The 26,440-nt window shown below is 54.6% G+C and overlaps 1 protein-coding gene across 3 annotated transcripts in view; it reads left to right on the plus strand.

Moving 5' to 3' along the window:
* Positions 1-26,440, plus strand: part of LOC111146605 (Rho GTPase activating protein 39) — a 74,238-nt gene that overhangs the window by 42,910 nt on the left and 4,888 nt on the right. For 2 of the 3 annotated variants that reach the window (XM_022502229.1, XM_022502230.1), the window contains 4 exons: positions 7,314-7,397; positions 13,695-15,048; positions 16,549-17,110; positions 24,964-25,056. In XM_022502229.1, the coding sequence (XP_022357937.1) occupies positions 7,314-7,397; positions 13,695-15,048; positions 16,549-17,110; positions 24,964-25,056 (2,093 nt within the window). Of the gene's footprint in view, positions 1-7,313; positions 7,398-11,885; positions 12,905-13,694; positions 15,049-16,548; positions 17,111-24,963; positions 25,057-26,440 lie in introns of those variants that run through there. The other variant, XM_022502231.1, reaches the window with a different exon arrangement.

Consider the following 26,440-nt stretch of genomic DNA (forward strand, 5'->3'; position numbering starts at 1 on the left):
GGTGCTCCTCGTGTCTGCGCGGTTTCTCGGGGCGGATGTCCTGGGCCCGAGCCCTCGCGGGACGCCGCCGGCCATGCGCGTGTGTGCGACACCCCCGTCACTTCCTGTTCCTGAGGAAGGACGTCTTCCCCCCGCGGGAAGCACGTGTGTGCGGCGTCGCGGGCGCTGACGGCGGTCGTCCCCGGGCTGCCGCCCTCCGGGGCCTCGACCGCGCTGCCCGGACGCCGGTTGTCCCTTCACTGTGCCGCGCGGAGCGGACCCTTGAGCTCCGTCCACAAGACCGTCTCTGGCGGCCGATGGCAGACGCTGTGTCCGCGGTTTGCCCTCACGTGGTCGCCGTGTTTCTCCCTCCGGCTTTCGGGAGCTTCTGCAGGCCCCGGAGGCCGTAGGGTTGGGTTAGGGTCGCGGTTAGGGTCCATCGAGTCCTTCCTCGCAGGACCTTTCTCACGGATCTCCGGTCCGTCCGCCCGGGACTCGCCGCGCGTGGAGCAGGCTGCGGCTCACAGAGGCGCTTGGATTTTCCTTTTATTTTCCTGCTTCATTTTCCCGCGTCTCCGCGGACCCGGCTTCTGCGCTCAGTTTGCCCTTCCTCGGCGCGGCCTCCCCGCGCGCTGCACCTCCGAGCTTGCCCTGTTCTCCGAGGCTCCGGCTGGAGGCGCTTCCTGTGTCTCTCGTCCCGGCTTAACGCGTTCAGTCTTTGTGCTTCGCTTTGGAACACACGGCTCCGGCCCTAGCCACGCGCTGTTCTGAGCAGCGACGCCACCATCTGTGTGTCAGGTCCGGGTCAGCCTCGAGTGGATTTTCTCTCCACTCACACTTCACTTTCCGCCAGACCCTGAGTCCTGGGAGGCCACCCGCGGCCGGTCGGGTCCGAGGGCGGCAGTTGCTGCCCAGGAGGCGCGGGTGGGCACGGCCGGAGCAGGGAGGCCCTCGCCGCGCCCAGGCACAGCAGGAAGCGGGTGCGGCTGCTCGGAGGGATCCGAGGGAGCCGGGCCGCCCCGTCCCCGGGACAGTCTCGGGTGCCCATCTGCTGAGGCTTGTGACGCGATTTTGTGGCTTTCGTCTTTGGACGTCGTCTCACCGACTGCGCCTGCCGGTCCGGGAGCACCATTTGGAAGGCGTTACCGGTTCTCCCCGATCCGCCTCTTGGCAGTTGCCTTGTAGCGAGCCACGACCCTGCAGATGACGAACCGCCTCAGGTGAGGGGAAGCCCCTCGGTTCGCCACAAGGTGGGTTTCCAAATAGGGACATTCTCCTGCGCCAGCTCTTGGCGCCTGAACGTCCTGCCAGAAGTGTGCTTTGATCTTGGAGGTTGTGTCTGATGCGGATTTGCGGGAACACGGATCTCGCTCCTCATTTTAACGTTCGGCAGCGTGGGACATCGGCGAGGCGAGCCGGCGTCATCTGTGACTCAGACGCTGGTTGTCATCAAAATGAGACTTTACTGCAGCGTCAGTTTCATATAAAAATGATGTTTGCCTTATAATTTTAGTTTGAATTCATTAAGAAACAAAATCTGGGGCACGTGGGGGGCTCAGTGGGTTGAGCCTTCCCCTTCGGCTCAGGTCATGGTCTCAGGGTCCTGGGTTCAAGTCCCGCATCGGGCTCTCTGCTCAGCAGGGAGCCTGCTTCCTCCTCTCTGCCTGCCTCTCTGCCTACTTGTGATCCCTGTCTAATAAATAAATAAAGTCTTCAAAAAAAAATAGAAAATCTCAGTTTCAGCACAGAGTTTGAGAAGAGTTTCTGCCGTGGAGCCGCCCTGGTGGACAGGTCAGGATGTTCAGCTTCTGTTTCTGGCAGAGTCCAGGAGAGCACATGAAGCTTGCGGTGGGCACCATGTGCGGGCTCCAGAGTGTCCCGCAGAGCACCCCCGCGGGACCGCACACCGAGCAGCCGTGGCTCCTCAGCTCCGTTTGCACAGGCTCTGTGAGTGCTGCGGCCAAGCCTTGCCGGGCTGCCGTCAGCCTGGTCACCGCCTGCGGTGCGTCTCCAGGTCATATGGAAGGAGGCATTTCCTTGGCTCCTGGAAGACTGTCTCAGCTGTGATGGTTCCTCCATCACAGCCTTTGTTATGTTTTTTTAAGATTTATTTATTTGAGAGGCAGGGGGCAGAAAGAGAGGGAGAGTCTTTCCCAGCGTGGAGGCTGGTTCTTCCGTCGCTTCCCACTGCCCACCGACTCCTTTGTGAGGGCAGGGGAGTGTCGGTAGCGCCCCGACACCACCAGAGCCCAAGAAACCCTCGTGAGTCCCGGGCTCCTGCTGTAGCTCACTGTCCACAGCTCTTCAAGCAGCTGTCCTTGCCGAAAGGCAGATAGTCTTGAGCAGGTTTCTGTTCTCTGCTGCGGTCAGCATCTTCAATTAACCGATCACTGGGGGTGCCTGGGCGGCTCCGTCCTTAAGCGTCTGCCTTCGGCTCAGGTCATGATCCCAGGGTCCTGGGATCAAGTCCCACATCGGGTTCCCTGCTCATTGGGGAGCCTGCTTCTCCCTCTCCCACTCACCCTGCTTATGGTCCCTCTCTCGCTGTCTCTGTCAAATAAATGAATAAAATCTTTAAAAATAATTTAACCAGTCATCAGTGAACAGTTTTCCTTGTTTAGCTAATGAATGAGCCACTTAGAAACTGACTTGTTGTAAGAGTCCTTCTCGTTTTGTGAAGTAGTTTTGCTGTGATGAGATTCCAGTCCAGTGTCTGTCTGCTTAAACTCCTCTGACCGTTGCTTGAGTCGGGGTGTTGTGGTGAGCAGTTGGTCTGGTAGTGCCAGCGGGACAGGGAGGTAATAGGCAGGGCCAGCTTCTCTCACTGCAGTGGTGTGGGCGTGCACACGTAATAAACACGTAACAAACACAGGGCGCCTGGGTGGCCCCTCCACTAAATGTCTGACTCCTGGTTTCAGCTCAGGACATGACCTCAGTGGTAAGATCAAGCCCCCCCGTTGAGCTCTGCACTCAATGCAGACGCTGGTTATGACTTTGTACCCCCGGGGGTGCCTGGGGGGGTTCAGTTGAGCATCTGCCTTCAGCTCAGATCATGATCCCGAGGTCCTGGGGTCCAGCCCTACATAGGGCTCCCTGCTCAACGGGGGGTCCGCTTCTCCCTCTGCTTGTGCGCTCTCTCTCTCTCTGACAAATAAATAAAAATCTTAAAAAAAAAAAAAAAAAGAAAGAAAGAAAAGACTCTCTCTCTTTCTCTGCCCCCTGACTCTCAAATAAATAAATCTTAAAAAAACATAACAAAGGCTGTTCAAGATGGTGATGTGCGACGCCCAACCCCATGGGGTTACAGCTACGTCTCTGCCCTTCGCGCTCTGCTGAGCCCCAGCACCAAGCGCTCGGAGCCCTACTTTTGGCTTCTGGCGGGGTGACTTGACCCTGCTGTTACCATGCAAAAGCAGCCACAGACAACATAGAAACCAGTGAGTGGGGCTGGGTTCCTGTAACCTGTTACTTATGGACACTGAAATTTAAAGCTCTTGTAATTTTCACATTTTGCCAGCAATTTTTTTTAGATATAAAAGCCATTCTTAGCCCACAAAAACGGCTGTACAAACTAGGCCACAGATTGCTCTTGGCTCAGGGGCTGTGGCTTGGCAGGCTTTCCATGTGACCCACCCAGAGGACCCCTTGTGATCTGTCTCCAGCGCCCCTTTGTACCCTCACTCAGCGCTCACTGCACCTTAGCACAGAGGCCGCGTTTCTGTCCTGCGGGGTGCCAAGCTTATCCCTCTTGAGGTTCCTCTGCCTAGTTTCCTGTTTGCCCTGTTCGCTGCCCAAATGCCCCTCTCAGAGAACTGTTCCCGGCCTCCCTCCTTGGGCTTGCTCCCTGTCTGGCTCCTGCCACTTTCTGAAACTCCGGGTCGTTCCCTGTGGGCCACGCACTGAGTGGGAGCTCTCGGTGCGTGGCCCAGAAGTGTGTCTGCCTCACCTGCCTCGTCTCCCTGCCCCCAGCCCAGACCTAGCATGGAGTGGGTGCTTCCCTGAATTAGCAGCAGTCCAGAGGAGAGGTGACAGCCCTAGGCACTGGTGGCTGGAATTGGAAATAGGGAAGTGTCAGGGCCCAGGGGTCTGTGACAGTACAAAATTTAAAAGGAGTATCTCCAGGCGGCGAAGGTGGCAGTCTGGTGGTGGAAAAACTGCTGATTTTAACTCTGAAGAAAGAACCGTGTACCAGCCTGGCCTGGGCACATGTGACAAAGCCACTGTGAGCACAGGGAACAGGCGGGGTTGTGGCTGCAGCTCTGGCCAACAGTCAGGTGCTCCCGGATCTGCAGGACCCCTGCCGGCTGCTGGCAGCCCACCAGGAGGAGGAGGGATGCACCAGCTGATGTAAATGTACATGCAGGTGTCATACAGCTGCGTTTGCTTAATATATCACTTTTCATGTTTCTAGCTGTTTGTTCTGTAGCATGATTATGTGTTACAAAAACACCAGTAGCCACTGTTAACATTAGCCATTCATTTATTCAGCTTTTAAAATAACTTTTGTATTAGCGAAGCAATGCACATTAGTTGTACTTTCTAGTACATATAGTTACACAGAAGAAAAATTGTAAAGCCCACTGAATGCTATCTCTCAGTTCTCTGGCATTTACCTTTGCAGTTCTGAAAATTCTACAGCAGGGGCGCCTGGGTGGCTCAGTAGTTAAGTATCTGCCTTCAGCTCAGGTCATGATCCCAGGGTCCTGGGGTCGAGCCTGGTATCAGACTCCTTGCTCAGGGGGAGCCTGCTTCTCCCTCTGCCTGCTCTGCCTGCTGCTCCCCTGCCTGCGTTCTCCCTCCTCCCCCAAATAAATAAAATATTTTAAAAAAAGAAAAATACTAAAACAGTATTTCCACAAACATTCTGTTTCTCAGCATGAACAATACTGAGAATATGAGCTCCCGTTGCTGGACACGTTTGTTTCCAGTGTACATGTGAAGTATCTAATGGTAAAAATTATCTCTCCCATTATAATTTCTGAACTTGTTCTGAGTTATTCTTACTTGTTTATTTTTTGGGGTTAACTTTCCAAACACCCTGAGTTCTAAAAACATTCCTTCCTATTGGAAATGTTATTAAAATTACATTAAGTGTATTAACCAATTTTGAAGTTATATCTTCATAATTATTGAGTTTTCCTGTCCAAGGAACCTTGTATGTATTCGGATTCCTCTATGTACCTTAATAGAAAATTTATAGTTTTTTGTTTGTTTGCTTTTTAAGATTTTATTTGTTTATTTGACAGGTGGAGATCACAAGTAGGCAGAGAAGCAGGCAGAGAAGCGGGGGCGGGGGGAAGCAGGCTCCCTGCCAAGCAGAGAGCCCGATGAGGGACTCGATCCCAGGACCCTAAGATCATGACCTGAGCCGAAGGCAGAGGCTCAACCCACTGAGCCACCCAGGGGCCCAAAAATTTATAGTTTTATTCATACTGATCTAACGTACTCCTTTTTGTTTAGTTATTTTAAGATTTTTTTTAAAAGATTATTTATTTGTCAGAGAGAGCAGCAGGCAGAGCTGGCAGAGCTGGCAGAGGGAGAAGCAGGCTCCCTGCTGAGCAGGGAGCCCCAGGCAGGGCTCAAACCTAGGATCCCAGATCATGACCTGAGCCTAAGGCAGACACTTAACGACTGAGCCACCCAGGCACCTCTAACGTACTCCTTTTTAACTTGGGCCTGGGATTTTATATTTCTGTGGTTATTGCTGTGATGAAGGTGCTCTTTGTTCTAGAAGTTTCGGCTAATACACAGAAGAGCTGTTGGTCTCCTCTATCACACAAGTGATACATTACAAGTCTCCCTAATACCTTTAGTAGTTGTTCCGTTGATTCCTTTACTTTCTCTAGGGTCACAACTAATGACAATTTTATCTCTTTCAAATATTTAAATCTCTTTCCTTTTTTTTCTTGTCTTATTGCATTGACTAGCATTTCCAAAATTATGACATCCTGGTGGTGAGAGTAGGTGTTCTCATTCTGACTTTATGAGTATGCTTTCAGCCTTTTACTACTAAAATTGTGAAGGCCTTGAATTTAATATGGGTATTCTTGATCAAGTTAAGTAAATTTTCTTTTACTTCTGAATTACTGAGAGTTTTTGTTTTTTGTTTTTTTTTAAATTTTATTTATTTATTTGACAGACAGAGCACAAGCACAAGTAGGCAGAGAGGCAGGCAGAGAGAAGGGGGGAAGCAGGCTCCCCGCTGAGCAGAGAGCCCGATGCAGGGCTCGATCCCAAGACCCTGAGATCATGACCTGAGCCGAAGGCAGAGGCTCTAACCCACTGAGCCACCCAGGCGCCCCATTACTGAGAGTTTTTAAATCATAGACATTAATTTGATCATGTCTTTGAACATCTGCCAAGATAATCACCCACTAATATATATCCCAGATGGTGAGTGCCTGTTATGCTCCACAACCCCACTCTTAAGAAGTTTATCATCCCCATGAGAGTATTTCTTTTTTTTTTTTTTTTAAGGCTTATTTATTTGAGAGAAAGAGCAGGGGGACAGGCATAGGGAAAGGGAGAGCCTCAAGGAGACTCCCCAATGAGTGTGGAGCCTGACGTGGGGCTCGATCCCATGAGCCTGAGATCATGACCTGAGCCGAAATCAAGAGCTGGATGTTCAACTGACTGAGCCACCCAGGCACACCCCCTCCTGCCCCCACTGTGAGAGTATTTCTAACACTGCTTCCTTCTCAGGTCATCTGATCAAAGTCATGGTTCTTTTTTTGTTATTGTTTAAAGCTTTTATTTATTTGACAGAGAGAGACATAGAGAGAGAAGGAACACAAGCAGAAGGAGTGGGAGAGGGAGAAGCAGGTTTCCCGCCGGGCAGGGAGCCCAATGCAGGGCTCCATCCCAGGACCCTGGGATCATGGCCTGAGCTGAAGGCAGATGCTTAATGACTGAGCCACCCAACTGCCCCTAAAATCATGGTTCTTACTAATCCACCAGTATGGCCTTAGAGTAGAAGCCCCAGTTCCAAGTCATGTGAGCTCCTAAAATTCAGGATGGGACAGTCAGTGTCTTTGCCTGTCCCCCAGCCTGTAGACAGGGCTGCAGTGGAGCTGTCCCTGCTGGAGGGCAGGTGGGTCTCCAGTCCGTTTTGTCCAGGCCATGTGCAGCGAGGCAGGCTTAGGGCAGCGGAAGTAACCCTTTGACCTGATGAAGGGGATAGCTTTGTGGGCTGGACACTGGGGTATTTTCCTGAAAAACTAAAAGAATGACACTTACATACTTAAAAGTGAAAGGCTAATTGTTTTGAATGTACCATGTTTTTTAAAATTATTTCACCTGTGCTCATGTCTTCCTTTCATTTTCCTGTGTTCCAGCTCTTCCCCACCAGGAGTGTTCCTCGAGAAGGACTATGAGATTTACCGGGATTATAATGTGGACGGTCAGCTTCTTCACTACAGGTAGAACCCAGTGGCTCACACTTGGTCCTGTCTCCTGACCAGAGGGTGGTTTTCCTGGCAACTCTGGGGATGCTGGAGAAGAGTCTGGCTCAACAGGAAGCATGTGAGGTCCCGTACTGGCCAGAGGGGCATGAGGGGAGGCTATGGGGCTGCCAGCACCTGGGCAGAGGCCTTTTGGAGTGGCCCCCAGGCTCACGTGGCAGCTCTCAGAAAGGTGGAAGAAGCTTGTCACCACCTTGTTTGGGGAGCCATGGAGACACTGCTCCTAACAGGGCTGAGTCCCTGGGGGATCCTCAGCACGAATTCTCCCCTGGAGCTCCAGGCCTGAGCAGAGTGCTTCCTGGGTGAAGTTGGGAAGGTTGGTGTTCATCGTAAGGAGGGAAGTGGACCTCAGTTTCTCTTGGTCCTGGCTTGGCCTTGCAGGGTTCCAGACACGACCCTCTGTCAGACTGGGGCCATCCTCAGCCAGCCCATAGGTCCAGGCGGGGTGCTGTGCCTCCAGGTAGCCTAGGAGCCCTCAACACGGACCAGCAGGAGTAATACCAGGGTTGGGGAGGGATCTGAAGACCTGAGAGGCCTTTGGGATTCGCTCAGACAGCTGAATCGTTGATCTTGGAAGAGTTGGCGGGTTTGTTGATATGGAATGGGATCTGAGCCTACCTGGGTCCACAAGTGTGGGTGTGTGCCGCTGGGTGGGTTTTGTCGCCCCTGTGCTTCCGTGTCCTCAGTAAAGCAGGGTGCAGAGGGCTGACTGGGTGGGCCCTCGGTGCGCCTGCTGCAGTGAAGGTAGGTCAGGGCAGGCCCTCAGACTTCCTGTTTCCTGTGGATTGAGTGGTGCTTTGGTGGGCTGCCTCTCAAGTGCCCCACACCCTTTAGGGAGCACATGCCCACCTGGTCTTTGGTGGCTTCTTGGGGCCCTGGCTTTGCTGTCCTGGGGGCTCCTGAGCTGGATATGAAAACGGAACATTGCAGTTTTAGGAACAAAGGTACTTAACCAGCCAGAGTGGGAAGAACGGGAAGGTAGAGTGTCTGCACGGACTAGGGAAGAGACTCACCCTCCTTCCCGCACTGTGAGCAGGGTCTGCAAGGGGGATGGGGAGTGGGGGAGGCTTGTGCAACCCGCCTAAGGCCATGTGCTGGTCAGCTCCCTGAGCAGGGCAAGGGCAGTGATGGGATGCCTGGCAGACAGCCCGTCCACTCCAGGTGTGGTGGTTTGGCAGCCTGAAGCGTTATGGGGCAGTCGGAGGGCTGCACAGTTCAGGTGGTTTTCCAAACAGAACCTCAGGTGTACAGTTTCTTGTCCGCATGAGCAAGGTTCCGTTACAGGGGTCCGGCGTCCACATACACGGCCTCAGTTCCCCAGGCTGTGGTCATGTGAGGTGCTCTCCGTTCTCCTTTTGAAAAAAGGCCGTGGAGAAGTAGTCTGAGCCGAACGGAGCCCTCTCTCCCCGCTCCTGCCCTTTCCTCACCGCCTCTGCCCTGCTTGGGTCTCCCCAGCGTTTCCGGTGCGTGGACGTTCTCATCCTCCTCTCGTGGTTTGAAAGAGTCACTGAAAACCAGACGAAGCAGTCGTCTCATCTTATGTAGAGACGGTGTGACTCTCTGCCTGGCACTTCCACCTAGTAGAGTTGATGTGGGGTTAAGGCATGGGTGAGGACAGGCTTCCTGTGTTTGGGGAACCATAAGGACACAAGTCTGAGGGCAGGCCAGGGAGGTCGGACTAGGTAGAAAGGGTGGCCACAGGCAGCTGGGCCATGTGGCCACCCAGTGGTCAGAGGTGGGGGAACACACCAGAGGCAGGCAGCAGGGCCTGGAAACTGGATGTAGGGCTTCAAAGAGGGCTTCCAGAAGAAGAGCAGAGCCGTGGGGTCAGGTGGGAACACAGGGTATGGGGCTGTGGAAAGGCCTGACCTGAGGACGAGAGCTGAAGCTGCTGGTGCGGTGAAGCCTGGCAGGGGTAGGCCCCTCTTGGCTGCTGGGCTCCTACTCTCCATGACCAAGGGCCATCTCTGGGCCCATTTTCCCAAGTGTGACTTGGAGTCCATGACCCAGAGGTTCCTGCATGGGCCTCGGGCCTGGCGTGGCTTCTGTAGGGCACACGCACGCTGCAGTGCTGGGTGCTCGGCCTCACCCTCGGCCCAGGGGCGCGGTTTGCATGGTGGAGGCCAAGGCCATGGGTCTGCCTTCCCCCTGCCTCGGTCTCTCCCATTTCTGCCCTGACTAGATGGAACTGTTCTTGGGTCCTGAAACAGGTGTGTCATCTGAGCCTCTCATGTGCTCTTGACCCTGACACTTCCTTACCCTCCTCATCCTATGGCACCATTTTGATGGCCCACCACTGACAGGCCACAGGGTGCCTCCTTGGCCCGCAGCCCTCAGCACTGTTCAGCAGGCGAGGATCATTCTTTACCTCACAGCCCCACAAGGGCCCTGGCACCAGGGCTGGGTCACTGTCTGCTGAGTGGTGGAAGAAAGTGCGGAAAGAATGCTTCACGCTGAGTGTCTCCTGTGTGTCAGCACTGAGCTGAGGACTTCATCGTATGCACATTCTGTGACTCGACCCTCCTGAGAATAAATGAGGACACTGAGTCAGAGATGGCAAGTGATTTTTCCCAAGCCCCACAGCCAGGGACTGGCAGGCTGGAGTCCAGTCCCAGATCTCTGGATCCCCAAGCCAGTTCTTAGGGTCTGCTGGGCCCTGACACATGAACCACCATCCTTCCCTCTGCCTCCAGCAGCCAGGAGCAGAGTCCCCAGGAATGGCAGCCTGATCCCGAGTCCTGCCACTCGGACTTTGCCTCAGGACAGTGAGACTGAGCTGCTGGGTATCTCTGTCAGCTGGTACGGTCGGATCCCGGCTGTGCGGAGTGGGCCAGGTACCTGGTGTGTCGGGGTGGGCTGCCTCGCAGCTGGCAAGGGCCTTCGTGCCCTCAATCCAGTCTCACGTCACTGGCCCGTGTTCTCCAAGGCCTCCCTCTCCCAGCCCCAGTCACTGGAAGTCATGACCTTGTCCAGAAAGGTCCAGCAGTAGCGGACAGGGCCAGAGGTGGCAAACCATATAACTGGTTTCTTAAAACACTTGGGATTTCCACTTTTGCAGTCACCACTGCATTGAGTTACCTGAGACCAGCCTGCACACGGAGAATAAAATAGACAAAGTTGTCCTGAAGTCATCAGAGATCTACTAAGCAGTGAAGACTTGAGGGCTGAGGCGAGGTCAGTGCTACTCAGCACACAGACGATGCTGCCTGTCCCTCAGCACAGCTGAGAGGCTGAGGAGCCAAACTGGCCACTGGGTGGTTCCATTGGCTCCAACCGTCAGAGCTCAGGGGCTGCGGAAAGAGCCCTAATTAACCTTCCGGGTTTCCACCGGGGCTCCAGAAAGGCTACACCCAGGAGCAGGACGAGCCATAAGTAGACCAGCCCTCAGACCCAACCCTGATGTCCAGTCAGCTCAGTCCCTCGTGGGGTTCAGATTATCTGCCCTTTGCCCGGCTGCCTGTCAGAAGGAAAAATAAATCCAGAGCCTCACGTGATCTCTACGGTTTTTCATCAGAATTTCAGTCTAAAATTATCTATATAGAAAATCCTAAAGAACTGATCAAAAACCAACAACAACAACCACCTAGAACTGATAAGTGGTTAGAGCAAGTTTTCAGGATACAAGGTAAGTTTAAAAGGTCAGTTGCTTTCCTGTATACTAGCAATGAACAAGTGGAATTTGAAGTTAATACATTTACATTGGTACCCCCTAAAATTAAACCCGTAGGTATAAATCTAACAAAATATGTACAGAATCTATATGAGGAGGGGCGCCTGGGTGGCTCAGTGGGTTACAGCCTCTGCCTTCGGCTCAGGTCATGATCCCAGGGTCCTGGGATCGAGCCCCACATCGGGCTCTCTGCACAGCAGGGAGCCTGCTTCCTCCTCTCTCTCTCTCTGCCTGCCTCTCTGCCTACTTGTGATCTCTGTCAAATAAATAAATAAAATCTTTTAAAAAAAAAGAATCTATATGAGGAAAACTGCAAAACTCTAAGGAAAGGTAGCAAAGAACTGAATAAACGGAGTGGTGTCCCCTATTCGTGGACAGGAAGATTCAATGTTGTCAAAGTGTTGGTTGTTCCCAGCGTACGCCGCGTAGACTCAGTGCCACCTCAGTCAAAATCCCAGCAAGTTGTTTTGGGGACAGCAGCAAACTCAGTCTAAGATTTATATGGAAAGGCAAGAGATGCAGAATACCCAACATAGTATTCACGGGAAACAAAGCCGGAGGATGAGTACTGCTCGGTTTTATGGCTTACTGTGGGACGCCCGGGGGCTCAGTCAGTTAAGCAACTGCCTTTGGCTCAGGTCACTATCCTGGGGTCCTGAGATCGAATCCCTCACCGGGCTTCCTGCTCAGAGGAGAGCCTACTTCTCACTCCGCCCCTCCTCCTGCTGGTGCTTGCTCTCTCTCTGACAAATAAAATCTTAAAAAAAAAAAAAGACTTACTATGAAGCTACCCTAATGAAGACAATGTGGTGTTGGCAAAGAGTAGAGAAATAGGTCGGTGGGACAAAGTAGAGAGCTGGGAACAGATGCGGACAGTACAGTCGCCGACTTTGATGAGGGCAAGGGCAGTCAGTGGAGTAAGGATAGTCTTGGATAGTCTTTCCAATGAACGTGCTGGATCGGCGAGGTCTGCATGTAAAAAATGAATGTAGACACAGATTTGACACCCTTCACAAAAAATAGTTCAAAATGGATCACATACAAAACTTACTCCTAGAAGATGACACAGGAGAAAACCTAGGCGACCTCAGGTGTGGCAGTGATTTTCAGATACAGCAGCAAAGGCACCATCCGCGAGCAAAATAGCTGATCAGCTCAACTTCATGAAAATGAAAATCTCTGCTGTTCAAGACAGTGGCAGGAGAATGAGATGACAAGGCATAGTCTGGGACAGTGTTTACAAAGCTGCATGTAATAAAGGACTATTACCTAAAATATACAAAGAAGAGGAGACAAGCGGCACCGTTAAGAAGCGGGCCGGAGAGCTCACCGACGCGGCAGAGAAGACGTACAGTGGCGAATGACCAAATAAAAGATGCTCCACGTCACGTCATCGGGGAGATGCATCGGGGAAGCGAGATCCCACGACACACCTGCTGGGATGGCCAAAATCCAGAGCACCCACGACACCAGATGCCGGCGAGGACGCGGGGCAGCAGGGACGGGCACTCCCGGCCGGCGGGAGAGCAGAACGAGCCGCGTGGCTCATCGGCTGTAGCCCTGCACCACTCCGGCGGGGATGGCGGTAGCTGGGGAGACTGCACGGGAGCTGGGCTAGGGCTGCACGGGAAATCACTGTACTTTCCCCTCGATTTTGCTCTAAAAGCTGTTTTCCCTCTGTGCCCAGGGCAAAGTGTTGTGTGTATGTGTGAGGGCAGAGTCATAGGAGGGGAGACTGCCTTTTTGGAGCACACAGGACCCTCTGGTTGAAAAACAGGACCTGAGATGCTAAGGGGTGAGAAGCAGCCCACCGCCTGGTCAGGCACAGGGAGGTGTTGGACTGAGGAGCATAATAAGCATGTCAAAGCCAGGATTAGGGAGGCCTCTGGGAGGGCCGCCCCTGGCTGCTGTAGAAATAGTTCTCTGCCTGGTGACGGTGTGACCAGAACGTACCCCCACATGCGTGCACAAGCAGAGACGCGTGTGCACACACACCCTTGCAGGGAGTGTGATGATGGGCATTGGGGGTGGGGCTGTGTGAGGACAGGAGGGCCGCTACCCTAGGCTGCACTGCCCAGGGCTCAGAGCCTGAGCAATGAAGGGTGGTCAGGCCATTTACAGGGAGCCCCCCAGCAAGTATCAGGCCCCTAAAGCCTACCGCCCCCATTTGGGAATTGAGGAGAACACTGAGAAATGACCAGGTCTTTTGGGACCTGACCTGAGACACATGTGACACCCAGGCCAGTGGGTTCAGGCTGCTAGCTGAGCCATACTCCCACCTCTCCCCAACAAGTAACCTGTGCCTGTCCCCACCCAGAGCCTCCCCCAGGTAACCTGTGCCTGTCCCCCCCCCCAGCGCCCCCCCCAGGTAACCTGTGCCTCCCCCCCCCCAGAGCCTCCCCCAGCTAATCTGTGCCTGTCCTCCCCCCCAGAGCCTCCCCCAGGTAACCTGTGCCTCCCCGCCCTGCCCAGAGCCTCCCCCAGGTAACCTGTGCCTGTCCTCCCCAGAGCCTCCCCCAGCTAATCTGTGCCTGTCCCCCCCAGAGCCTCCCCCAGGTAACCTGTGCCTGTCTCCCTACCTCCAGGACCTCCTCACTTCGGTGGAATTCAGGCACTAAGGAGCGCATGCTTATCAAAGTTGCTGACCGGGAGCCCAGCTTCCTCTCCTCCCAGGGCAATGGCTATGCCCTAGACAGCCACGCCAGCAGCCGCTCCCGCAGACCCTCAGGTGGGCAACACTCGCCCAGCCTACAGACGTTCGCCCAGGACTCTGACGGCCCCATCTTCTTTCCTGAACGGCGGCCTTCACCCTTCCTGAAGAGGGCTGAGCTAGGGAGTTGCTCCCCACTGCTGGCCCAGCCACGCAAGCCCACCAGTGACTCCCAGCCCTCCTCCCCACGCTACGCCTATGAGCCCCCACTCTACGAGGAGCCCCCTGTGGAGTACCAGGCCCCCATCTATGATGAGCCCCCCATGGACGTCCAGTGCGAGGCTGGCGGGGGTTACCAGGCCGGCTCACCGCAGCGGTCTCCAGGCCGCAAGCCAGCCCCCTTCCCCCAGTCTCCCAAGCAGGGCTCCTCTTCGCCCTCCCAGCAGCTAGTGCTGACCAGGCAGAGGTGCCCAGACCGCTTCCTTAGCCTAGAGTACAGCCCCGCCGGCAAGGAGTACGTGCGGCAGCTTGTGTACGTGGAACAGGCAGGCTCCAGCCCCAAGCTGCGCGGGGGCCCGAGGCACAAGTACGCTCCCGGTCCCGGAGGAGGCTCGCTCCCCCTGCAGCCCAGCCTCTGCCTGCTGCGGGACCAGCGCCTGGGGGTCTCCTCCGGGGACTACAGCAGCATGGAGGGGCCCGAGCCGCGGCACACCCAGCCGCCCATGCAGGTGCCCCAGGCCCAGGATGACAGTATGTCCTGGTCCAGCCAGCAGGACACCATGTCCTCAACCAGCTACTCCCCAGGCACACGCAAGAGGAAGAGCAGGAACCCTTCTCTGTGCCGCGCCCCCAGCACCTCGGCCACCGAAGGCGCCGGGGACCGCGACCTCCTCGGGGAGCAGCCCCTGGCCGAGGAGCGGCCTCTGTGCGGGCCCAGCCTGGCCCCTGTGAAGCGGGCAGAGGGCAAGACGGGCGAGGCTGAGCCTTTCCTGGCGCAGGCGCGGCTGGCCTGGGAGGCGCAGCAGGCCCACTTCCACATGAAGCAGCGGGGCAGCTGGGACTCCCAGCAGGATGGCTCAGGCTACGAGAGCGACGGCGCTGTGCCCCTGCCCATGCCGGGGCCCGTGGTGCGTGCCTTCAGCGAGGACGAGGCGCTGGCCCAGCAGGATGGCAAGCACTGGCAGAGGGGTGCCTTGGAGAGGCTGGCTTTCCCCCAAATCCTGCTTGAGAAAAGCGTCTCCGTGCAGACCAACCTGGCCTCACCAGAGCCCTACCTTCACCCCTCACAGGTAGGGGGTTGCTGCCAGGGTCCCTGGCCAGGGGGGTGGGGTGGTGGGGGGCAGGCAGTGGTCCCAAGGCACGGTGCAGCACTCAGCTCTTGGGAAGGCCTGGCCAGTGATGGCCGGTCACCTGCAGGGCAGAGGCCGTGCCCTGACTCCATCCAGGCTGTGGGTGCAGGGAGGTCGGGAAACAGTGGGGCAGCCGTCCAGCCCCTGAGCCTCTGTTCTCCCCTGTGAGTGGGCTCTCAGGGGAGGGGCTCTGCAGGTGGAGGGTCAGTGCTGCTCTTCTGCAGTGAGGAGGGAAGACCAGACACCTGGTCCCGGGGCCAGAACCTCATGCTGCAGCTGGAGCCAAAGCCGAAACCTGGCCTGGCTTGTCCCCTCTGCTCAGCGCCAGGCACGGGCATCAGTCAGGCTCTGTGAACCCAGGTACAACTTATGTCTAGCTCATGTGCTGGAGCTTGATGTCCCAGAACTTTGGGGCAGTGTCCTAGTTCTTACCTCCTGACCCCTGACCTTTCACACCAGTCTGCTGCATGAGGCCCTGAGGGTCTGCCCTGGCATTTGCCAAGAGCTGGCAGTGGCCAGAGGGCCTCCTGGTGTTGGGCTCCCATCCCCAGCAGGGAAGACCTACCTGAGGTCCCAGTGATCTTGGGAGGCCAGTGTCCCTGGGCAGGGCTGCCTTAGTGCCCCTCCAGGCTGGAGAGCTCAGAGCAGCGTTTCTGTCCAAGCCAAGAAAAGATGCCTTGTTACCCCAATGATGTGTCGCATGGCTGTGCTGAGGCCATTAGGGAAGCAGGGAGGGGGCTTGGGACAGACCTTCCCTTCCCAGCCTTGTAGGAAGCAGTTGAGCCGCCTTGCATGCTGGCCATGCCAGTGCCCAGCCCCACCCTGCCCACAGCCCCAGCTGAGGAATCTTTGTTGGAGGGGTGAGGGGGTGACGGAGTGGGCAGGCACTGTAGCAGACCCGGTGAGATTCTGTGTTTCTCTGTGGAACCATGCATCTTGGGTTTTTCGCATCTGGCGGGGCTGCTCTCTTCATCCGTTCCTCAGCCTCAGAGCTCAGAGAACTAGCAGAAGCCAGACAGCAGGAGCAAGGCGTGCAGGAGGCAGTGCCCTTCCACCATGCACGGGGTCCTGGCACCCTGCGTGGGGAGGGCAGCAGCTTCTAGCCTCTTCCCACCTGGGACTGGTCAGCCCAGGAAGCCCATAAAGTGCGAGGGTGGTTTCTTCCCACCCCAGACCTGCCCTGGACACCCTCCCCCAACCCACCACAGCTGTCAGTGACAGGGACAGGGAGGGGCCTCCGTTACCCCCTGGGTAAAGGGCCTCTGCGGGTTCCCTTCCTGACCTTGTGAGAGCGTCTAGCGTGTGTTTATGAGGTGGGTAGAACCAGAGGAGGCCCAGACCTCCTCCAACAGCCTCCCGGGTGGCCGGGGAAGCCAGACCTCTCTCCTGGCGGGGTCACGTGGAGCCCACAGCCCCTCATGGCCCCTCTGTCCTTCCCAGTCCGAGGATCTCGGCTCCTGTGCCCAGTTTGAGAGTAGCCGGCAGGCCCGCAGCGTCATGCCCAGTGCCAGCTGTGTGTTCCCCCCCTTCACACTGCGCAAGCCATCCTCAGAGACCGACATTGAGAACTGGGCCTCCAAGCACTTCAACACGCACACCCAGGGCCTCTTCCGGCGGAAGGTGTCCATCGCCAACATGCTGGCCTGGAGCAGTGAGTCCATCAAGAAGCCCATGATTGTGACCAGCGACCGCCACGTGAAGAAGGAGGCCTGTGAGATCTTTAAACTGATCCAGATGTACATGGGTGACCGGCGTGCCAAGGCTGACCCTCTGCACGTAGCCCTGGAGATAGCCACCAAGGGCTGGAGCGTGCAGGGCCTGCGGGACGAGCTATACATCCAGCTGTGCCGGCAGACCACGGAGAACTTCCGCCTCGAGAGCCTGGCCCGTGGCTGGGAGCTCATGGCCATCTGCTTGGCCTTCTTCCCACCCACACCCAAGTTCCACTCTTACCTGGAGGGCTACATCTACCGGCACATGGACCCCGTCAATGACACCAAAGGTAAGGCCCAGTGCATGAGGTTCCCAGCGCCCCGGGCTCCACTGCCAGCTCTGGGAAGGGCTGTGGCGAGAGCATCCCGGTCTGCGCAGGCCACAGGTATGTGGCACGGCACCTCTAGGCAGACACACGGGTCCTCCAAGGGCCAGGCCCTAAGTTTCCACAGGGACGTGGGGTCCTTGGGGAGCCCTTCCCTGCCACTGAGGCCCTGAGGAGGACAACAGGCCATCCTGGAATAGGGTCAGAGAGGAGGGGGCCGGATGAGGACTGGCTTCTGTGTCTCAGCCAGGCGGCCCCCTCTCCGCTGGTTCCTCCGCACCTGGTCCTCTGCCTAATGAGCGTCTCCGTGTGCTCACTGTGTTTGGGTTCAGCCGTGCTGTGGTCTGGTGAAGTGGACCCCCGGTCGGGCTCTGGCCATCTGCTGTGGTGGGGAGGAGGCTGGGAGCCCTGGAGCAGGGTTCCTGAGAGCAGGGAGGAGCCTGGGGGGCAGGCGTGCATAGCCCAGCACCAGCTCTGGCTGGAGCAGTGGGCCTTCAGGGCACTGTAAGCTGACCTGGCCCTGAGCCACCCCAAGAAGTCAGAGGTTGGCCCAGCATGGGTAGCCACCTGCCGAGGGCTGCCCGGGGCCAAGTATGGGGCCAGATTCTGCCAAGGGCTCCTGAAAGCCATGGATTAGGTTGGTCTGGTCCCATACTTGGCTGCTCCAGGGAGGACTCAGGGCCACGGCCCTGCTAACCAGACAGCGGCTGTGCGGCTGACACCAGTCCTGTGCCACTAGAGAGAGCGTGGGGACGGGGCCTTAGGCAACAGCTGCATCTGTAACCAGCTGTCCGCCACCCAGACAGCCACGGGTGTCCCCAAGGCACGGCCATGGAGCCAGTGTCCAGACGCACGCCCTCATGCACTTTCTGGGCTCCTCTATGGGAGTGACTATCTACCTTGATCCAGCCAGGGCCTTGCCCCGGCCCAGGGGTGTTGGGCCTGGGTGGGTGCACAGAGTGATGGGGGCTGTGGCAGCCCAGGCAGTGGTGGGACCTCGGGAAGGTGGGTCAAGCACAGGCACCAGCCAGCCCATCAGCCAGTTGGCCACAGATCTTAGAAGCCAGGAGATTTTCACTGAGGCATGTGGTTTTGGGGGTGGTTGGTTGGTTTGTAAGATTTATTTATTTTGAGAGAGAGAAAGTGCCCGGGTAGGGGAGGGGCAGAGGGCCAGAATCCTCCAGCGACTCCCCCTGTGCAGAGCCCGACGTGGGACTCGCTCTGACAACCCATGAGATCGTGACCTGAGCCGAAACCAAGAGTTGGATGCTTGACCAGCTGAGCCTCCCAGACGCCCTTAACTGAGGCGTGCGGTGTTTGAAGCAGGGTCACTGAGCACAGCTGGTGGGCGTCCCCAGGTAGTTTCTCCCGACATGCGGAATATGTAGCCCTGGGCTGCCTGGGTCTGCCTCATCTGCCTCAGTCTCTCAGGCCTTCCCAGGAGAGGGTGGGCCCTTATTTGCTTCATGGTTCATGTCGGTCTTCCTCAGAGCCTTAAAGTGTGTGTCCACTGCTCAGCACATGGCCTTTGGGGCCCCAGGGAGCACTTGTTCAGTAAAAAGGTGAGTGAAGAGCGAGTGGACAGAGGCTCCTAAGGCCATTCCTGCCAGCCAGCGGGGGCTCCTGTGGGGGGCTAGAGCTCCAGGCCCCGTGCTGGGCCCGGCAGGATACTCCTCATGGAACAGAGGTTTGTGGGCCTTGGTCCTAGTGTCTGTACCACAGGGATGGGGCTGGAGTATATGAGGGAGTTGGTGGTCATCCTGGACCTACATGGCTTTGAGCATCTGCCCACCCGAGGGAGGCCCAGGTGGTCTCAGCGCCCCATGTTCTCAGCCTGCAGAGGGAGAGTGGGTCTGTGTGGTCCCACCGACAGGAGCCTGCTTCTAGGCTGTGGGATCGGATCTCACAGCCAGAAGCCAGCCCCAGGACTGTCACTGGGCAGGCCTGTGCTGTAGACCCTGCTCGGCGCTGAGCCAGAGGGAGGCCTTGTGCTCACTCCCACTGGCACGTCAGGGACAGGCACTCTGGCTGGTGGTCAGGAAGGCACCACCCATTGGCCCACAAGGATGGAGCCTGTTCTTGGAGAAAGGAAAACTGCATCCATCTCAGGGTCACGGGCAAGGGCAGAGCTGAGCCCAGATCCCTGTGGTGCTGCCCGCCTGGGCCTCAAAAATCTTTGATTTTTTTCTGCCATCACACGTGTGATACCTACCGTGTGTGTGGTCACCATTGCAAGGGACCAAGGCACCAGTGCAGTGAGCCCCAGGTCTCATGTCTGTGGACCCCTGGCTCAGCCTTGCCTCATACGTGGCCACACCTTTGTGCCAGCAGCCAGCGGGGTCCTTTCCCAACTTTGCAGGCTGTCAGCAGACATTGCAGAACGTGTGCCCCACGCAGCAGCACTGTGGAGGGGCACAGACCCTAAGAAGGGTCCTTCGCCGTCCAGGTGTTCAGTAAGACTCAGGGTTTCCACAGAAAGGTGTCAGATGGAACACATACATTTACTCGGACTCTACTCTGAAGTCCTGCTAAATGAACAGGGAAGGAATTTTTTTTTTAAAGGAGAGAGGGAAAAACAACAACAAGAGAATGTACCGTGGTGCAGCCACTGTGGAGAACAGTTTGGCAGCTCCTCAAAAATGAAACACAGAATTACCGTAGGACCCATCAACTCCACTTCTGTGTATTTACCTAAAAGAATTGAAAGCAGAGACTTGAACAGATAGATATTTGTACACTCAGATTCACAACAGCCGGGGGGGCACGGCTCAAGTGCTTATCAGTAGATGAGCGGATAAACGGAAGGTGCTCCGTCCCCACAAGGCAGTATTGTTCAACCTAAAAAAATGCAGGGAATTCTGACACATGTGCAACATGGATGAAACTGGAGGACATTATGGTCAGTGAAATAAGCCAGTTCAGAAAAAGCTGTTGTTATGAGTCCACTCTTAAGAGGGCCTCGGATATCCTTGTTCATGGAAGCAGAAAGAATGGTGGGTGCCAGGGGCGAGGGGAGGGACAGGTGTTTGCACTTGGCCTGATGAGAAGTTCTGGAGGTGGAGGGCGCTGCTGGTCACACCACAGTGATTGCACTTAATGCCTTTGACTCTACAAGGATAAATGGTTATAGTGGTAAATTTTATCTTGTGTTTATTTTACCACAATAAAAATAAGAACACCCACAAGGACAAAGAGAATGAACACTATGCTTTGGAAGCAGAAAAGTGCATGGACAAGTGGCAGACACTGGCAAAGCAGCGGAAGCAGGTAGCTTCATCGTGGGTGGAGCCCGCTTCCAGCAGTGGTTTGGGAAGTGTGTGATCTGGAAGCTGAAAACAGAAGGACTAGTGAGTCTTGCTTAAGAAACAAAGCAGCTACCATAGAGTAGGTAAAGGCATAGATTCCAGACCCAGAGCATTTGGACTCAGATCCCAGCCACATTTTCAAGATAGGCAGGAAAACAAATCTTAGTAAATGCTAAAGAAGGTAAATCATAGAAAGTATGTTTTCGAGTCACAACAGAATTGAATTAATAATCAGTAACACTAAGATATCTGGAAAATCCCCACATACCTGGAAACTAAAAAGCGTATACTGTAGAGCCCATGGGTCAAATAAAAACCTGTTGGCAAGGGGACCTATAGGGAAATTAGGAAGTATTTTGAACTGAAAGAAAATGAAAACAAAATGTATCAATTGTGGGGTGCAGTCATGGCAGTTCTTAGAGAGTCATAGTATCTTAATATCTATATTCTTTTTTTTTTAAAGGTTTTATTTATTTGACAGAGATCACAAGTAGGCAGAGGGGCAGGCAGAGAGAGAGGAGGAAGCAGGCTCCCCGCTGAGCAGAGAGCCCGATGTGGGGCTCGATCCCAGGACTGAGATCATGACCTGAGCCTAAGGCAGAGGCTTTAACCCACTGAGCCACCCAGGCGCCCCTTAATATCTATATTCCAAAATAAGATCTCAAATCAGTGGCTTCAGTGTCTATTCTAAGAAACTCAAAAAATAATTTCTACTAAAACCAAGCAGAAGAAAATACTAAACATCAGAGTAAAAATCAGTGAAAGTGAAAACAAATACTGCAGAGAATCAATGAAACAAAAAGCTAATTCTTTGAAAAGATTGATAAAATCGATAAATCTCTAGCCGGACTGATGAGGACAAAGAGAGAACATTAATTACCGATGTAAAGAATGAGAGATGACGTCACAACAGACTCAGTGCGTCAAAGGGTGATCAGATGAACAACTTGACGCCCATAAATTGAACAGTTTAGAGGAAAACAGATTCCTTGAAGGACACCAACTACCGAAGATGACCCAGTAAGAAATAGACAGCCAAAAAAACGTATAATTATTAAGGGAATTGAATTGATACTTAAAACCTTCCTGCAAAGAAAAGTAAAGGCCCATATGGCTTCACTGGTAAATTTTACCAAAAGTTCATTGTTTGGCTCTTCTTTACAAACTCATTGAGAAAATTGAAGTGGAAGGAATATCTCCCCATTCATTCCATACCAAAATTATAAAAAGACATTACAAAAAAAGAAAAGTGCAGACAGTATCCCTTCTGAACATAGAGCAGAAATTTTTTTTTAAAGATTTTTATTTATTTATTTATTTGATAGAGATCACAAGGAGGCAGAGGCAGGCAGAGAGAGGAGGAAGCAGGCTCCCTGCAGAGCAGAGAGCCCGATGCGGGGCTCGATCCCAGGACCCTGGGGATCATGACCCACGCCGAAGGCAGAGGCTTTAACCCACTGAGCCACCCAGGCACCCTGAGAGAGCAGAAATTTTTAAAGTATTTTAGCAAATTGAGTCCAACAATATATTAAAAAGATAATGTATCTTGAATAAGTGAAGTTTATCTGAAGAAGGAAAGGTTGGTTTAACATTAAAAAATCAATCACTGTAATTTGCCATAGCGGCAGAGTAAAAGGGAAAGACCATGTGATCATTCCAGTAAGCATAGAAAAAGCATTTGGCAAAAATCAACATTTCTATGCCTGATAAAAATTCTAAACAAACTAGGAACAGAAGGGAACCTCTTCACCCTGACAAAAGGCAAATATTTTTTCTTAAAACCCTACAGTCCCCAAAAGAATGGAAAGCGAGCCCTCCGACAGATACTTGCACAGCCCAGCCCAGTCGTCCAGCAGGTACCTGAATAAGCGAAATGTGGTCTGTCCGTGCAGGGGGAGGTTTTGCAGCCATAAGAGGAGTAAAGTTCTGATACATGTTAAAAAGTGGGAGAACATTGAAAAGTTACTCTTACCAGATACAAAAGGACAGATACTGTACAACTTATATGAAAAATCTAAAATAAGGAAATTCATAGGACAGAAAGTAGATTAGAGGTTACCAGGAGCTGGAGGAGGGGGAATGAGGAGTTTTGGTTTGGTGGGGACAGGGTTTCCGTTTATGGTGACGTACAAAGTTTGGAAATAAATGTGGTGGAGGCTGCATGACGTTGTGAATGTACTGGATGCCGCTGAGTTGTACACTGAAAAATGGGTAAATGGCTACATCTTTGTTTTTATTCTACCACAATTAAAACAAGGAACACCTCTAGCCAACATTGTGCGTAATGGGGAAAGACACAGTGCTTTCCCCCAAGTTCAAGAACAAGGCAAGGCCCTCCAGCCGCACCGCACCAACTCAGAGTCATGCTGCTGGGCCAGCCAGGGCAGAGTCACAGAGGAGAAATAAAGGGCATCCAGACTGGAAAAGGAAGTGTGCGATTGTCTTTATTCACAGACAACACGGTCTTCTGTGAGATGCATAAAAATACCGTGTGAGCTGAGCAGGTTTGCAGGACACAAGACCAATATGGAAAAGCTCAGCGCGTTTCCATGCAATAGCAACACACAAATGGAACATTTTAAAATGCCATCTGGGAGTGCCTAGCTGGACAGTGGAGCAGAGACTCTGGTATCGGGGTTGTGGGTTCGAGCCCGACGTTCAGTGTGAGATTATTTTGAAATAAAATGTTTAAAAAAATCCGAAGTAGCATTTAAAAATGTGATACTTAGAGATAAATCAGACAAAAGATGTCTAAGGCTTCTACAGTAAAAACTCCCAAACATTACTGAAAGTCAGGAAGGCCTAAGTTAATGGAGAGAAATACCACGTTCATGAATCAGAAGACTCATTAGTGTTAAGCTCTTACTTCCTTCCAAACTGATGTGTAGACGGAATGCTAACCAAAATCTTAATAGTTTTTTTTAATTTAGAAATTAATTAGGTGGATTCTAAAATCCGTAGAAAATGCAGAGGATCTAGAATAGACAAAATACCGCTTGAATAGCAAGAGCGAAGTTGGCGGACTGACCCTGCTCTACCTCAAGGCTTGTCATAAGGCTGCAGTAGCAGGAGGGCGAGTGTTGGCTAAAGGTAGACAGTAGCTCCATGGGACAGGACAGAGGCCAGAGCAAGACCCAGACACACACAGTCTATTAGCTTTACACGGAGATGCGAAGGCCCTTCAGTGAAGAAAGGACGGTGCCTTCTTCAAGTGGTGCTGGGACAGCTGACGTTCCAGATGCAGAGAAAAGATGAGCTTCTAGCCATGCTTTGCACAGTGTATGCACTGTATCCAGTGCAAAAATTGTATAAAACTATATAAAACTTAGAATTATAAAACCAGAACAAAACAAAAGTTTTTTCTTGAATTAGGCGAGGTTTCCATGTGTGACAGTAAAAGCACTGTCTACAAGGGAAACATTGGTCCGTTGGACTTGAACAAAGTTTCCTGCTGTAAAGAGAAGGAAGAGATGCAGCCGTCAGACAAGCAGGAAGAGGAGGCTAGAGTGTCCTGTGGGGGCATGTCAGAGTTGGGGGTGTTGGTGTGCTGTCTGGGGGACGTGTGTCCACGTAGGACACGGGCGCACCTGTCCCAGCTCTGTCAGCGCCCCAGGAACGGTGAGCACACCTCACCCCCAGGTCTTGATTCCTTTTCCATTCAAGGAACCAGGGCTTCTTGGAGAAACAGCTGGGTATAGGGCTGGGGGGGACAGCAGAGAGTGTCACAGGACACAGGAGCCAACTGAACGGGTTCCCGGTGGCCAAACCTGGAGCCATTTGAGCAAAAAACGAAGTTGTATTGGATCATAACCCACACTATAAAATGATACATCCACAAGTCCGTGCGGATAAGAGTAAATGATCCGATAGATGAGACAGCGGTTCCTGTGCAGAAGAGTAACAGCCGATTTCTCTAGACGGCCCAATCAGAGTAGAGCGTAACTCCCAGCCTTAGCGTGGGCTGACTTCCAGAGAGCACAGGATGGACAGGGGACACAGGGCTGCCTGTCAGCAGTGCTGAGTTTCTTTGTGCAGAGTGGGAGGTCGGCCCACGTGGGTCCGAGATGCCTGCTGTATCACCCAGCACCTCCTCCAGCACCGCCCAGGACCCAGCCTGCCCGCGGATCAGAAGCATCTCCTCCCTTGCCCTTCCCTGCATCGTCCTGCCCACCTCCCGTCTGAGGGGAGCCAGCTTTCTGGTCGACAGTGCTCAGAAGGGCCCCAGGACTTCCCCAGCCCCGTGGTCCAGACCCGCCCCTGTGCACAGCCGCACGTCCGTACGGGTACACACAGCACAGCATTCCTGGGCTGCGTCCTCCTCAGCCCTAGCTGGGTGTTGGCCACGGCCCTGCTTCGCTTGGAGGAACCCAGCAGGGGTGTGATACCTGCCCAGCCCACCGGGTCGGCCCCCTGCAGGCCCAGGGGCCTCCTTGCCAGACGCATCGGGACCCGCGTGGGTGTGCACTCCTGGCGTTGTGTTCTGTGGTCCTCACGGCTCTGTTTGCTCCCCAGTGACGCGGCATATGAAAGCGCTCCTGGAAAGGAACACTAAGAAGAAGTCCAAGTTGAGAAAGAAACCCAAGCCTTATGTTGAGGAACCGGATGGTAGGGCCTCTCCCCAGAGCCCCTGTGCGCTGTGTCTGCACAGCTCTGCTCTCCAGCCTCGGCCGCCTGGCCTCCTTTCTCTAACCGCTTCTGGGCTGGAAGGGGTGTTGGTGGGTGGCACTAACCATCAGGCTCATGGGCTTCTGTGCCGGCCGGGTGTCCAGGTCAGCAAAGGGGCTTCCGTGGCAGGCCGCGCCTGCCTGTGCCTCTTTGCTCTGTGGCGCTCAGGACAGTCTCTGGCTTGCATCCTGGGCTCTCTGCGGGGAGGGGCGTGAGGACGAACTGGGCAGGGCACTGGGAGCGCCCTAGCTGAGCGCGCGCAGAGGAAGTGCCCTAGGGCCTTCCTGCCCTGACCTCCAGCCCAGGCCGCCCTGGGGTGGGGCGTAGAGTCTGGCATTGCTCCCTTGGTGGGCGCCCAGAGATCTCCCAACTTCCCCCACCAGCCACACCCTTCCCCTGGGCCCTGGCTCAAGATCCACACGCAGCCCCCCCAAAAAAAGACCCACACCACCATCCCACCGCCGTCCAAGCTCCAGGGAAGCCCTGTTAACACAGGACCGTGCCCTCCCTGCTGCGGGAGCTGGTGATCTCACCGCTGCCATGTCCACTTCCCCTCCTGGCACTGGGGCTCTGAGACCAGCCCCAGTGCCACCACTGGCACTTCCCCCAGCCTTGTACACACCTCATTCTCCAAACGTGCCCTACTTTTCATCCTCTAATACCACTCAGCCTTGACACCCCTTTCTCCGGGGAAGCTGTCTGACTGGCCACTGCCCTCGGCAAGAGGGGGCAGCTGGAGTCCAGGATCCCCAGCTGCCCTCAGGCCACACCCATCTAGAACAGGAGTGAAAGAGGCTCTGAACTCCGGCTGGAGCCTGTCCAGGAGGTGGGTTGCAGCAGGGAGGTGGGCCTGGCCTGGGGCCGAGCAGGACACTGGCCCTAGATAGTGCTGGGGAGTGAGGAGGGAGCTAGAAGCCCTAGGACCCAGCTGTGTCCTGGACCCAGCCATGTCCTGGAGCACCAGCCCGTTGTGGCCACACCCACCACCTTTTCAGGGTTAAAGCCGGGCAGGGCTCAGGGGCACTAAGGCCCCAGGCACAGCAGTACAGCTGGGAGTGCTGCCTACTGACTCCCCACCTAGAAGACTGGGTATGGGTTTGCCCTGGACAGGTTAGTGGTCCTGACGTGGAGCACCCCGCACCATTGCGGGGGTGTCACTGGGCTGGCCTTAGGCACTGCACATCTTCCCAGGCCCTCAGCAGACATCCCACAGTCAGGCCCAGGAAGCTACACCCACGGCAGGACAGGGCACAGGGGAGCTCCTGGGACTCGGGACACACGCAGACTCAGTCGTGGTCCACCCACAAAAGCCAGTACCAGCAGC

The sequence above is a fragment of the Enhydra lutris genome, unplaced genomic scaffold, assembly GCF_002288905.1.
Source record: "Enhydra lutris kenyoni isolate GAN:26980312 unplaced genomic scaffold, ASM228890v2 scaffoldscaffold14, whole genome shotgun sequence".
Taxonomy (NCBI): Eukaryota; Metazoa; Chordata; class Mammalia; order Carnivora; family Mustelidae; genus Enhydra; species Enhydra lutris.